Source organism: Neofelis nebulosa, chromosome 7 (genome assembly GCF_028018385.1).
Source record: "Neofelis nebulosa isolate mNeoNeb1 chromosome 7, mNeoNeb1.pri, whole genome shotgun sequence".
In the NCBI taxonomy this organism is placed as follows: Eukaryota; Metazoa; Chordata; class Mammalia; order Carnivora; family Felidae; genus Neofelis; species Neofelis nebulosa.
Window position 1 is genome coordinate 29,416,446 of NC_080788.1, and position 15,829 is coordinate 29,432,274.

General features: G+C 35.0%; 1 protein-coding gene across 6 annotated transcripts in view; it reads right to left on the reverse strand.

Annotated features, from left to right (window-relative positions):
* Positions 1-355: 355 nt before the first annotated feature.
* NRG4 (neuregulin 4) overlaps positions 356-15,829 on the reverse strand; it is a 206,099-nt gene continuing 190,625 nt past the window's right edge. For 5 of the 6 annotated variants that reach the window (XM_058736947.1, XM_058736946.1, XM_058736945.1 and 2 more), the window contains 3 exons: positions 11,930-12,012; positions 1,371-1,825; positions 356-629 (listed from right to left, as the gene is read on the reverse strand). In XM_058736947.1, coding sequence (XP_058592930.1) covers positions 11,996-12,012 — 17 coding nt within the window. In that variant the 3' untranslated portion in view covers positions 356-629; positions 1,371-1,825; positions 11,930-11,995. The remainder of the gene's footprint in view (positions 630-1,370; positions 1,826-11,929; positions 12,013-15,829) is intronic. The other variant, XM_058736944.1, reaches the window with a different exon arrangement.

A 15,829-nucleotide genomic window follows, 5' to 3' on the forward strand; every position in this document is an offset into this window, starting at 1 on the left:
CAAAGGCAGTCCTAAGAGGAAAGTACCTTGCAATTCAGGTCTATCTCAAGAAGCAAGAAAGGTCCCCAGTACACAACCTAACCTTATGCCTAAAGGAGCTAGAAAAGGAGCAGCAAATAAAGCCTAAAGCCAGCAAAAGAAGGAAAATAATAAAGACTAGAGCAGAAAAAAAATGATACAGAAACCAGACCAAACCAAACAAAACCAGTAAAACATGAACAAAACTGAGCTGGTTCTTTGAAAGAATAAACAAAATTGATAGCCCCCTAGCCACTTACCAAAAAGAAAAGGGAAAGGACTCAAATCAATGAAACCACAAATGAAGGAGGAGAGATCACAACCAATGCCACAGAAATATGTTGCTAATTTAACACATTGAACATACAAAGAATGTGAAACCCTTTTACAAATCTGAGAATTTTCCATACGTTCTACAGAAATTTTTGACAAAAAAATAAAACTACTTTCGGCATTTTGTGCCCACACAATCTAACCAGATTAGCACCACCATAAATTCAGATTTATTGGAAACAGAAGACTAAATCCTCTTGATTGGAAATTGAGATGTTTAGATGACTGACTTGACTTTCATTTGTAGAAACTGAGTATGAGTTTGCTTAATGAAAATCCTAAAATAAAACATAGTAAGCATTAGTAATAACGTCCTTGTTAAGTGAAAAAAATTCTACATTATGTAAAGAATGTATTAACAGAAAATTATTGTAATATTGGCCTTATATAAAGAATAGTGAAATACTTGCAAAACAGGTTATTTTTGTTTTATATATTTTACTTCTACCCTACACAGTAAAAGAAGTTACAAGAATATATGCTACTGTAAAGTAGAAAACATTAGCAGAATCCAATAAACTTCATTTAATATTTGGTATTAAGAGGGTATGGAGTATTTTCATCTCATTAAAAGTTTATGTAAACTGTCCTCACAACCAGCAAAAAAGGCAAGATTGATAAATTCCTTAACTTTAATTTTAAACACAATGATCAGAGGTGCCTGGATGGCTCAGTCGCTTAAGCATCAGACTTTGGCTCAGGTCATGATCTCATGGTTCATGGGTTTGAGCCCCATATTGGGTCTATGCTGTCAACTCAGTGCCTGGAGCCTGCCTTGGATTCTTCTTCCCTCTCTCTCTGCCCCTCTCCCACTCACGCTCTATCTCTCAAAAATAAACATTAAAATTTTTTTTAATAATAAAAAATAAGCACAATGATTAGAGTGAGGATAATTTTCTTAACATTTACACAGTACTTACAAGTCTAACCAAAATTCACCATATATGTATCTAAAACATACTCTGTTGAAGGCCTTGTCATGGTACTACAATTACAGACAGGAGTGAAAAATAAGTGACCTGAGTGACACTAGCAAAATGGTGGATTAGGACAATCTAAGCTCTTGTTCCCCAACAAAACCAACAGCAACTATATGAACCAGCACTGTCAGAGCTCTGGAAAACAATAAAAGATTACAGCAAACAAGACCATGTCCAGTGAAGAAAAATCATCTTCAAAATGATAGGAAAATTTTGAGACATTTTACTTGCCTTTGTCCCAGTGCAGTGGCAGTCTTATTTAAAAAGTGGCAGAGGCCTGGTTTCCAGTTCCTACCTTCAAACCAGAAGAGGTAGAGTAGACTTTATTTGAAAATTATTGTGTGTGTCTTAAGTGCTCACCTCTATTTTGCCATTAACTTGGAAATCAGGCAGGAAGAATGGCAGGCATTACTTGTAAAAGCCGCAAGGTGACTACAGACTCAGATACCTGGGGCGATCAATTATTGGTGGAGACAGAATAGGTCATATAAGGCCTAGGGAAGAAGATAGGGTGAGAGTTTTTGAAAACTGGACATTCAGAAATAGCTCTATATGAGGGGAGGATGGGATTTAGAATGCCATATGCACGTCCAGGCAAAACACATGCTCAGAAAAGATCTAAGACCTTAAGTTTTCACCTCAGTCAGATCCCTAGGCTCAGAGCAAGCCTAGCTACATATTGCAGGAATGCTCTAGCACCCATCTAATCTGCAAAGACAGAGAACTGGCATTCAAGGAAAACTGTCAAAACAGCTGAACATGAGGTAAACAGAACAGAGATGATCTCACAAAACAAGGTCTTTGTAAAAACACTTTGGAATAGTCTAAAAATAAATGGAAAACAGCTTGCAGCAAATCAAAAAGAAAAAAGAAAAACCTGGTAAACCCTGGTGACAGGAAAATCCTATATCTAGAATTACCATATTATAATAGTGAAATGCCCAATTTTCAAAAGCAGAAAATAACAAGTCATACAAAGAAAAAGAGAAAACAGGTCTATTTAGAGGAACAGAAACTGACCCTGAGGAAGTGTGTACGTTTTGAACTTACTAGACAGAGACTTAAATATATTCAAAGAAATACAGGAAATCAGGAAAATGAATAAAATGAGAACATGAACAAAGAAATTAAAAGAGGATCAAAGAAATTCTGGAGCAGAAGTTACAATAAAGATTTTCACTAGAGGGTGAATTTCAATAACAGATTTGAACAGTTTGCAAAGCTCATTGCATTCCAAATAGGAGAAAGTCAAAACAGACCCACCAAGACACATTAGAATCAATCTATCCAAAGCAAAAGACAGAATATTGAAAGCAGGAATGAAAAGGGATCCTCAATAAGGTTGTCCAGTTTTCATTAGAAACCTTGGGGACCAAAAGACAGTGGGGTTTGATATATTCAAATTACTAAAAGAAAAAAAAACTGTCTACCAAAACTATCTGACAAGACTCCTTCAAAAATGAGGGAGAAACTAAAACATTACCAGACAAAAACAGAAGGAGACAGATTCCACTACACCTGCCCTGAAATAAGTGCTAACTTCAGGTTGAATGAGAAGGGACAGTAGACAGGAACTCAAGGCCATATGAAGAAATAAGATTTCTAATTAAAGTATACATGGGCAAGTATAAAAGCTAGTATTATAATTTTGATTTGTAGCTCTACTTTTCATTTTGTACATAATTTAAGAGACTTAAAATAGTTACTTGTCTATGTTTTCAGATGCACAATACTTAAAGATGTAATTTTGTGACATTAATAACCAAAAGGGGGTGAAAACAAGGTTATATATAAGAAAAGAGTTTTTGTACACTTAAGCTGCCATAAACTCAAATTAGAGTGTTATTAATTTAGGATGTTAAATGGAATCCTTAAGGTAACCACAAAGAAGTAGCTATATAATAATACAGCTATGAGGAATAATAATATAATACAGGAAATAATAGTAATACAGGAAATGAGAAAATGTTTTATTACAAAAAAAAATTCAACTAAAACACAAAAGTCACATCGAAAATGAACAAAAAGCTAAAAGGCACATAAATAGTATGACATTAGTCCCTCAATAATTACTTTCTGGATGGCTCAGTCAGTTGAGTGTCCGACTTCAGCTCAGGTCACGATCTCATGGTTTGTAAGTTCGAGTCCCACAATGGGTTCTGTGCTGATGGCTTGGAGCCTGGAGCCTGCTTCGGATTCCGTGTCTCCTTCTCTCTCTGCCCCTCTGCCACTAATGCTCTGACTCTCTCTCTCTCAAAAATGGATAAACATTAAAAATAAATGAATAAATAAATAAATAAATATAGATGGATTAAACTCCAATTAAAAAAACAGAGATTAGTGAAATGGATTTAAAAACATGACCTAACTGCAGTCTACAAGAGACTGACTTCAGATCTAAAGTAAAAGGATGGATAAAGATATTCCATGCAAATAGTCCCCAAAGGGAGTAGTGGTGGCCATACTATCATTAGACAAAAAAAGACTTTAAACCCAAAAAGCTTACAAGAAACAATGAAGGACATTATCTACTGATAAAAGGTTTAAAATACATCAAAATTAAACAGTTATAAACATTCATGCATCTAATAACAGAGCCTCAAAATATATTCAGCGAAACACAACATAACAAAATGTATGTGATGCAACAAAGCAATGCTAAGGAAATCCATAGCTGTAAATGCTTACCTTGAATATATAAATATAAATATATGAAATAAACATTCTAAAAAGACTTAGGAAAAAAATAAACCTAAAGCCAGTGGAAGATTAAAACTGAAATAGGCAAGATAGTGTTTCAAAAAGATTTTAAGAGTGGAAAAATCTTAATTAGAACATGAAAAAAAGGTTCCAACTTACTAAAAGCAGATATAAAAGTAGGGGCATTAGTAATTATTCTACAGAAATAGAAGGATTAGAGTACAATTATGAGCAGCTATAAATTGGATAACCCAGATGAAATGAATATATTTCCTAGAAATACAAGGACTGAATCATGAACAAATAAAATCTATATGGACCTATAACTAGGAGACTGAATTAGTAATCAAAACCCTCCCAACAAAGAAATGCTCTGCAACCGAGGCTTCACTGAAGAATTCTACCAACCATTTAAACAAGAAATAACACCAGTCCTCAAACTATTCCAAAAAATTCAAGAGAAACTTTCTAACTCATTCTATAAGGCCGGTATTACCTTGGCACCAAAGCCAGACTACAAAAGAAGGGGGAAGAAAAGCTATAGCTTAATATCCCTGATGAATATTAATGCAAAAATCCTAAACAAAGTATTAGCAACTGAAACATCACATTAAAAGTTCTATATACTTTGAACAAGTGGATTTATTTCTACAATTCAAGAAGAGTTCAACAAGTGAAAATGAATTAATATACTATATTGACAGAATGAAGAGGGAAAAACCCATATGACAACATCAACTGATACAGAAAAAGCATTTGACAAAAATTTGACAGGATTTTTTATTTTTTTAAATATTTTTAAAAAAATATTTTGAGAGAGAGAGAGAGTGGGAGGGACAGCATGAGCAGGGGGAGGGGCAGAGAGAGGGTGAGGGAGAATCCCAAGCAGGTTCTGCAGTACAGAGCACCACCCTATTACAAACCAACAGTGGCCCCAGACTGATCCTTTAACAGCACAAGGACCAAACCCTGACCACAACAGGCAAAGTAGGCCACTGCAGCTGACTGAACTGAATGCAAATTCAGTTCATTAGGATTTACACAACCCACATAGCAGACACCCCTGAAATGCTTGGTTTTGGGGAACAATGAACACTGCACTATAGAGCACCACAGTACCTCTTCTTCATAAGGCCACTGCTTTAAAGATCAGGAGCTTTAGCTGACTTTCCTAACACAGAGAAACACAAAGAGTTACAAAAAATTAGGAGAAAAAGGAATATGTCCCATTGAAAGAACAGGACAAAAATCACAACAAAAGAGAAATAAAACAGAGAAGCAATATACCTGAAAAAGAATTCAAAGTAATCATCATAAAGATACTTATTGGACTTGAGAAAAGAGTGGAGGACATCAGTGAGACCCTTAACAAAGATTTTTTAAAAAGAACTAATCAGCGATGAGAAACACAGTAAATGAAATTAAAAATACACCAGATGGAATAAATAGTAGGCTATGGGAAGCAGAACAACAAATCAGGTACCTGCAGGGGAGAGGAATGGAAAGTAATCAAGCTGTGCATATGAGAGGAAAAAAATTATGCAGAGTGAGAATAGACTTACGGAACTCAACAACACCACCAAACATAATAACATTCGCATTATAGGGATCCCAGGAGGAGAAGAGAGAAGGGGGCAGAAAATTTATTTGAAGAAATAACTGAAAACTTCCCAAATCTAGGGAATGAAGCAGAAATCCAGATCCAAGAGGCCCAGAGATCCCTCAACAACTTCAACCCAAGAAGGTCCACAACAAGACACAAGTAATTAAAATGGCAAAAAGTAATGAAAAAGAGAAAATTTTTAAAGGAACAAAGATAAAAGAAAGCAAATAAATAATGGGAAACCCCATAAGGCTATTAAGCTGATTTTTCAACAGAAACTTTCCAGGCCAGAAGGGAGTAGCATGACATATTCAATGTGCTGAAAGGAAAAAAAATATGCAACCAAGAATACTCTATCCAGCAAGGTTATCATTCAGAATTGAAAGAGAGATAGAGAGTTTCCCAGACAAACAAAAGAGTTTGTGACCACTAAACCAGCCCTACAAGAAATATTAAAGGGGACTACTTGAATGGAAAGAAAAGAGCGTGAGAGTATCAAAAGTAGGAAACACAAAAACAGTAAAAACAAGTAGATCTGTAAAAATCAGTCAAGGAACTCACAAAATAAAAGGATATAAAGTATGATACCATAGACCTAAAACATGGCAGGGCGGCGGGGAGGAGTAAAGATTGGCTTCAAACTTAAACAACCAGAAATTTAATATAGACTAATATATAAAGAAAATGTTATGTACAAACCTAATGGTAACCATGAATCAAAAAACAGTAATAGATATGTGAAAAATAAGGAGAAAGTAATCCAAGTATATCGCTAAATAAAGACAACTAATCATGAAAGAACAGTGTGAGAGAAGAAAGCAACCACAAATCAAGTAACAAAATGGCAAAAATAAATATCTATCTATAATTATTTTGAATGTAAAAAGATTAAATGTTCCAATCAAAAGACATGGGGTGATGGAATGGATTAAAAAAAAAAACAAACAAGACCCAACTATATGCTGCCTACAAAAGACTCATTTCAGACTAAAAGACATCTGCAGGTTTAAAATGAAGGGATAGAGAAGCACTTATCATGCAAATGGATGTGTAAAGAAAGCTGGGGTAGCAATACAACATACAAATAGACTTTAAAACTAAGACTGTAACAGACAAAAAAGGACATTATTTAATCATAAAATGGAAAAATCCAACAAGCAGATCTAAAAATTATAAATATTTATGCACCCAACAGGAAAGCATCTAAATACATAAAGCATCTAGTAACAAACATAGAGGAACTAATCGATAGTAATACAATATTAGTAGGGGACTTTAACATCCCACTTACATTAATGGATCAGCCAAACAGAAAATCAATAAGGAAACAGTGGCTTTGAATGACACACTGGACCAGATGGATTTAACATAAATATTCAGAACATTCCATCCTAAAGCAGCAGAAGGCACATTCCTTTCAAGTGTACATGGAACATTCTCCACATAACGGACCACAAAAGAAGTCTCAAGAAATCAAAAAATATTGAGGTCATACGATGCATCTTTTCTGACCACAACATTGTGAAACTAGAAATCAACCAGAAGAAAAAATCTGGAAAGGCCACAAATACATACAGACTAAATAACATCCTACTGAAAATGATTGCATCAACCAAAAAAATCAAAGAGAAAATTAAAAAATAAATGGAGACAAATAAAATGCAAACACAACAGTCTAAACTCTTTGGGATGCATCAGTCTAAACTAAGAGGGAAGTTTATCAATACAGGCCTACTTTAAGAAGCAAGAACAATCTCAAACAACCTAACCTTACACCTAACGGAGCTAGAAAAAGAACAAACAAAACCCCAAATCAGTAGAAGGAAGAAAATAATGAAGATCAGAGCAGAAATAAACAAAATAGAAACTAAAAAGACAATAGAAGAAATAACACCTGACATCACAGAAATACATACAATTGTAAGAATTTTATGAAAAACTGTTGCTAACAAATTGGACAACCTGGAAGAAATGGATAAATTCCTAGAAACATATAATCTCCCCAAATTGAAGCAGGAATAAATAGAAATTTTGAACAGACCAATTATCGGCAAGGAAATTTAATCAGTAATAAACTCTCAGCAAACAAAAGTTCAGGGCCAAATGGCTTCATAGGTGAATCCTACCAAACATTTAAAGAAGAGTTAGTACCTATTCTCAAACTATTCCAAAAAATAGAAAAGGAAGGAAAACTTCCAAATTCATTCTATGAGGCTATAGTTACCCTAATACCAAAACCAGATAATGATACTACAGAGAAAGAAAACTCCACACCATTATCTCTGACGAATGTAGATGTAAGAATCCTCAAAAAACATTACCAAACACAATCAATAATACATTTTAAATAAATCGGTCACCGCGATCAAATGAAAGTTATTCCTGGGATGCAAGGGTGATTCAATAGTCCCAAATCAACAAGATACAACACATCAATGAGGATAGGAAATATACAATCATCTCAATAGATGCAGAAAAAGCATTTGACACAGTATACCATCTATTCATGATAAAAACCCTCAACAAAGTAGGTTTAGAAGGAACATACCTAACATAATAAAGGACATCTATGGAAAACACACAGAAAGAGAAATTAAGAAAAGAATCCCATTTACAATTGCACCACAAATCATAACAACACGTAGGAATAAACTTCACCAATGTGGTGAAAGACCAGTAATTTGCAAAGTATAAAACACTGATGAAACAAATTGAAAAGGACACAAACAAATGGAAAGATATTCTGTGCTCATGGATTGGAAGAACAAACATTGATAAAATGTCCATACTACCCAGTCTACAGATTTAATGCAACCCCTATCAAAATACCAGTATTTGTGAAAATATTCTAGCTCTAGTAAGAACTAGAAAATTCTTAAATTTACACGTAACCCAAAAGACCTGAATAGCCAAAGCAATCTTCAAAAAGAACAAAAAAGCTGGAGGTATCACAATTCCAGATTTCAAAATATACTACAAAGCTGTAGTAATCAATGAAACAGAGATAAATGGAACAGAATAGTGTAGAAATAAACCCACACTTATATAAAGTCAATTAATCTACAACAAAGGAAGCAAGAAACTAATATGACACAGAGAAGAGACAGTCTCTTCAACATATGGTGCTGGGAAAACTGGACAGCAACATGCAAAAAAAAAAAAAAAAAAAAAAGAAAGAAAGAAAGAAACTGGATCACTTTCTTACACCATACATAAAAATAAACTCAAAGTGAACAGAAGACCTAAATGTAAGACCTGAAGCTGTAAAAATCTTAAAAAGAAATCATAGGCAGTACTGTCTTAGACATCAGGTATAGAAATGTGTGTGTGTGTGTGTGTGTGTGTGTGTGTGTGTGTGTGTTTATCCTTAGGCAAGGGAAACAAAACCAAAAGGAAACTATTGGGACTATTTCAAACTAAAAATCTTTTGCACAGCAAAGGAAACCATCAACAAAATGAAAAGGCAACTTACTGAATGGGAAATGATATTTACAAATGATATACATCACAAGGCATTAATATCCAAAATATAAAAAGAGCTTATACAACTTAACACCAAGAAAATCTGATTTTAAAATGGGGAGAAGAACTGAATAGACATTTTTCTTTTCTTTTTTTTTTAAATTTTTTTTTCAACGTTTTTTATTTATTTTTGGGACAGAAAGAGACAGAGCATGAACGGGGAGGGGCAGAGAGAGAGGGAGACACAGAATCGGAAACAGGCTCCAGGCTCCGAGCCATCAGCCCAGAGCCTGACGTGGGGCTCGAACTCACAGACCGCGAGATGGTGACCTGGCTGAAGTCGGACGCTTAACCGACTGCGCCACCCAGGCGCCCCCTGAATAGACATTTTTCCAAAGAACACATACAGATGGCCAAGAGACAAATGAAAAGATGCTGAATATCACTTATCATCTGGGAAATGCAAACCAACACTACTACTAGCTAAACTACTAATAGCTAAAATCAAAAATACATGAAATAACAAATTTGGCAATTATGTGGAGAAAAAGGGAACCCTCATGCGCTATTGGTGAGAATGCAACTTGGTGCAGCCACTGTGGAAAACAATTGTACAAGTCCCTCAAAAAATTAAAAATAGAACTACCCTACAACCCAATAATTCCACTACTAGGTATTTATGCCAGGAAATAAAAATGTTAATTTGAAAAGATATATGTACCTTATGTTTACTGCAGCATTATTATAATAGCCAAGATAGGGATGCAACCCAAGTGTCCATGGATAGATGAATGAATACAAAGAAGTGGTATATATATATATATATATATATATATATATATATATATATAATGGAATAATACCATTACTTAGCTATAAAAACAAATGAAATCTTACTATCTGCAACAACATGGATGGACCAAGAGGGTATAATGCTAAATGAAATAAATCAGTAAGAGAAAGACAAATACCATATGATTTCGCTCACATGTGTGATTTAAAAAATGAGACAAACATAAGACTCTTAAATACAGAGAACTAACTGATGGTTGCCAGAAGGGTGGAGGGTGAGGAAATGGGTGAAACAGATAAAGGGGATAAAGATACACTTATCTTGATGAGTACTGAAAAATATGTGGAATTTTTGAATTATTATACTATACACCTGAAACTAATATCACACTGTATGTTAATTATACTTTAATTTTAAAAATGGATCAAAGACCTAAATGTGAGACCTGTAACTATAAATCTCTTAGAAGAAAAATGACAAAAAGTAATGGATTTGGCGATGATTCCTTGGATATGATGCCAATGTCACAAGTTATCAACAGGATGCACAAGTTGGATTTCATCAAAATTTAAAACTTTTATGTAAAGAGGACACTATTAACAGAGTGAAAAAGCAATCCATAGGAGAGGATAGCTGCAAATCATTTATCCAACGAGGAATTAATATACAGAATATAATAAAAAACTAAAATGCAACACCAAAAGACAACCCAGTTCAAAGCTATAAAAAAGACTTGAATTAAAAGGTATTCAAAGAAGTTATATAGATAGCCAATAAGCACATGAAAAGATGTTCAACATCACTAATTATAACGGAAATGTAAATTAAAACCATGAGATGGGCATTAAGGAGTACACTTGTTGTGATGAGCACTGTTACATGCAAGTGAGGAATCACTAAATTCTGCACCTGAAACTAATATTATACTGTATGTTAACTAACTGAATTTAAATAACTTTAAAAAATAAAATAGACTTAAACATTAAAAAAACACCATGAGATACCATTTCACACTTATTAGGATAACTATTAACAACAACAACAACAACAAAACTATAATTGGCAAGGATGTGGAGAAACTGGCTTGAGGAAGAAATAGTTCACAGATGGGATGGTACATTGGGCCAGTGTTTTCTCCTTTGCCTCAACTATTTACTAGTTCAAGATTTTTGGTATTCAGAACATCCACAGCTCCAGACTACCCTACAATTCTTTATTTTCATACTACCTGAAAGTCACTATTACTTTGTTTATATTTCAGGATAACTTTACAATTGGAAAAGGCTGTCTGAAGAAATTGTCCTGGCCTAATGAATTCTTTATATTGTCCCTAATAAGATGAAAACCTCACATTCTGTGAAATCATGCCCTAAAAATGAAGCCTTATGAAGAGGTTTGGAACTTTGTAACTTAAGTGGTAACGAAAACAATAATCCTAAGTATCTATGATTATTTACACTGAGAATTAGTTGATCAATCTTTTGCAGGCTTTAAGTTGTGGGCTTGTGTTTCTTCCTTTCAGGTATAGGTTCTAGAAATCATTTCCTTTTAATAGAAAGCATTTCATTAATATTAAAAATATGATCCAGAGGTAACCTTTTTAATAAATGCTCTTTTTGTAATCACCAGGTGAAAAGTCTTCATGGCTTATCTGTACTTGCAGCTCCCCCAGACAGCTTAGCATGGTCATAAATTAGGTGGTTTCTGAAGCCACTAACCTAGCCATTCCTTGCACTTTAAGGACTTTCACCTTTTTTTCTTAGAGTCTTCATATATTGTTAAGAGTTAATTTTTTCAGTCATGAGAAAGTTTGTCTCTCTTTGCTTTAACACATTAGCTTACTATAAAAATGATGTTTGAACCAGTACAACTTCCACACAGGACTTGTATCATTCCCCAACTTACCAGCTGCATATGAACTAATAAAACATGTTATGGAAACACACATATCTTGCAGAAAAGACTGTTTCATGGTATGGCAATTTCAGTCTTTTTTATTTTAAGGAAGAAAGAAGGATTAAATCCTATGATCTCTTTTACCTTATGGAGTTTCATTTTCTGCCTTTGTGACAAACAAGGAATGATTTTGTTCAGTGTGATATTTCTTCAGTGTTCTCCATGACCTATGGAAAATAAGAACTAAGATGTTTTCTCCATCTCAATTTTTCTTTATATGCATACCACCAATACATATAGTTTTATTTACATTTATAAACCCACTGTTTGTGATGTGAAGAGTTGAGGTAAGCTAGCCTAGAACATCTAAACAAGCCAGTTTCCTGCCTACAATGCTCATCAGAACACAGAAGAGTTGCATCAGCACCCCATTCAGGCCTCACAAATAGAAGTGTCCCTATCTTTCCTCACTGCCTATTTTCTTTCATAGAATGAGAATACCACCACCTGCCTCACAACAGGAGGTAAGATTTCTATGAGATAACATGAAATGTCAGCCACAGTGCCTGGCATGTATAGGCATCTGATATTCATGATTATTTCATTACACTGCTTTCTTTGCATTTGAAGAGCTATACTTTCAGAACTAGAGCATTATTCCAATAGAGGGATACACAGTTACAATCTAAATGCACGGTAGGATTTCAGGCTGTGAATTTACTTAACAAACATTCACAGGGTAGTTGATAAACTATTTGAATAAGGTCAAGGGGAGTTTCTTGGTGAAACTTTACAGATGAATGTGGTCCCAGACATTATCATTACAAATATAACAAAGAACAACAATGTGCAAAACCATTAAAACACATTTTACTCAATTATAAAATATAGGAACACATCTCAATCTCTTGATAACTCAAGTGATAATTTTGAACATATCACAATGCAACATCTGATAGCATCACTTAATAGTGGCATTTCTTTTGGTCTGCCTTTTTAATGTGATATATTATGTAACAGTATTTCCCATTTGAATTATTTTTTTTGAGAGAGAGAGAGAGAGAAAGCATGAACAGGGGAGGAGCAGAAGGATAGGGAGAGAGAGAATCTTAAGCAGGCTCCACCCTCAGTGCAGAGCCTGACACAGGGCTCGATCTCACAACTGTGAGATCGTGACCTATGCCAAAAGTCAAGATTCCCATGCTCAAATAACTGAGCCACCCAGGCACCCATAAATTATTTTTAAGTGTGCAGCTCAGTGGCATTTAGTACATCCACACTGTTGTGCAACCATTACCACCATCCATCTCTAGAACATTGTCATCAACCCCTACTGAAACTGTACTCATTAAGTAGTAACTCCCATTCTATTCTCAGCCCTTGGTACTACCATTCTATTTTATGTCTCTATAAATTAGATTATTCTAGATATCTAAATGGAATCATACAGTACTTATCTTTTGTGTCTGCCTTATTTCATTTACCATAATGTCTTTTTCTTTTCAAATTTTTATTTAAATTCTTCATAGTTAACATATAGTGCAATATTGGTTTCAGGAGTAAAATTCAGTGATTCATCACTTACATACAACACCCAGTGCCCATCATAACAAGTGCCCTTCATAATACTCATCACACATCTAGCCCATCTCCCATCCACTTCCCTCCATCAACCCTCAGTTTGTTTTCTATCTTTAAGTCTCTTATGGTTTCCCTCTTTTTTCTCCTATGTTCATCTGTTTTGCTTCTTAAATTCCAAACATGAGTGAAATCATATGGTATGTGCCTTTCTCTGACTTATTTCGCTTAGCATAATACACTCTAATTCTATTCATCTCATTGCAAATGGCAAGATTCCATTTTTTATGGCTGAGTAATATTCCATTGTATATATACCACGTCTTCTTTATCCATGCATCGTTTGGGCTCTCTCCATAGTCTGGCTACTGTTGATAAGGCTGCTATACACATCAGCATGCATATACCTCTTCAAATCTGTATTTTTTATTATTTTAGAGAGAGAGTGCATGAGTGGGGTAGAGGGGCAGAGAAGAAGAGAAAGAATCTTAAGCAAGCTCCATGTTCAGTCTGGAACCCATCATGAGGCTCAATCCTATGACTCTAGAATCCTGACCTGAGCCAAAACCAAGAGTCAGACACTCAACCAACTGAGCCACCCAGGTGCCCTCGAATCGATATATTTATCCTTTGGGTAAATACCTAGTAGTGCGATTGCTGGATCATATGGTAGTTCTATTTTTAACTTTTTGAGGAACCTCCATACTATTCCCCAGAGTAGCTATACCAGTTTGCATTCCTACGAACAGTGCAAGAGGGTTCCCCTTTCTCCACATCCTCACCAACACGTTTTGCTTCTTGTGTTGTTAATTGTAGCCATTCTGACACTGAGGTGGTATCTCATAGTGATTTTGTTTTGTATTTCCCTGATGATGAGTGATGTTGAACATCTTTTCATGTGTCTGTTAGCCATCTGGATGTCTTCTTTGTAAAAGTGTCTATTCGCATCTTCTGCCCATTTCTTAACTGGGTTATATGTTTTTGGGGTGTTGAGATTGATAAGTTCTTTATAAATTTTAGATACTAACCCTTTATCAGATATGTTGCTTAAAAATATTTTCTCCCATTCCATACACTGTCTTTTAGTTTTGTTGATGATTTCCTTTGCTGTGCAGATTTGTTTCTTGATGGAAGTCCCAGTAGGTCAGTTTTGCTTTTGTTTCCTTAGCCTCTGGCAACATGTCTATAAGAAGCTGCTCAGGCCAAGGTCACAGAGGTTGCTGCCTATGTTCTCCTCTAGGATTTTGATGTTTTCCTGTCTCACATTTAGGTCTTTTTCATCCATTTTGAATTTATTTTTGTGTATGGTGTTAAGAAAGTGGTCCAGTTTCATTCTGCATGTCACCAGCCAGTTTTCCCAACACCGTTTATTGGAGAGACTGTCTTTTTTCCATTGGATATTTTTTCCTGCTTTGTCGAAGATGAGTTGACCATATAGTTCTGGGCCCATTTCTGGGTTTTCTATTCTGTTCTATTGATCTTTGTGTCTGTTTTGTGCCAGTGCCATACTGTCTTGATGACTACAGCTTTGTAATATAGCTTGAAGTCTGGAATCATGATGCCTCCAGTTGTGTTTTTCTTTTTCAGGATTGCTTTCGCTATTCAGGGTCTTTGTGGTCTCCTACAAGTTTTAAGATTGTTTGTTCTAGCTCTGTGAAAAATGCTAGTGTTTTTTGATGGGGATTGCATTAAATGTGTAGATTGCTTTGGGTAGTATAGACATTTAAACAATGTTTATTCTTCCAATTCTAGATATCTAGAGCATGGAATGCCTTTCCATTTCTTTGTGTGCTCTTCAATTTCTTTCATAAGTCCTCTATAGTTTTCAGAATACAGAAATTTTAACTCTTTAGTTAGGTTTATTCCTTGGTATCTCATGGTTTTTGGTGCAGCTGCAAATGGGATCAATTCCTTGCTTTCTTTTTCTGTTGCTTCGTTACTTGTATATAGAAATGCCACAGATTTCTGCACATTGACTTCATATCCTGTGACTTTGTTGAATTCATGTATTCTAGAAATTTTTTGGTGGAGCTTTTGGGTTTCCTACCTATATAAAGGATCATGTTGTCTGCAAATAGTGAAAGTTGACTCTTCTTCCTTGCTGATTTGGATGACTTTACTTATTTCTCTTGTCTGATTGCTGAGGCTAAGACTTCCAGTAGTATGGTAAATAATAGTGGTAAGAGTGGACATCCTTGCCTTGTCCTGACCATGGAGGAAAAGCTCTCAGTTTTCCTCACTGAGAATGATGTTAGCTGTGGATCTTTCAATCACTTACCATAAAGCCCTTGCTTTCAATTGTTTAGTGTATATATCCATAAGTGGAATTGGTGGATCACAAGGTAATTCTATGTTCAGGTTTTTGAGGTGCTGAATACTGTTTTCTAGTGTGGCCGCACCATTTTACATTTCAACAACAACCCATCAAAGTTCCAGTTTCTCCACATCCTTGCTAACACTTGTTTT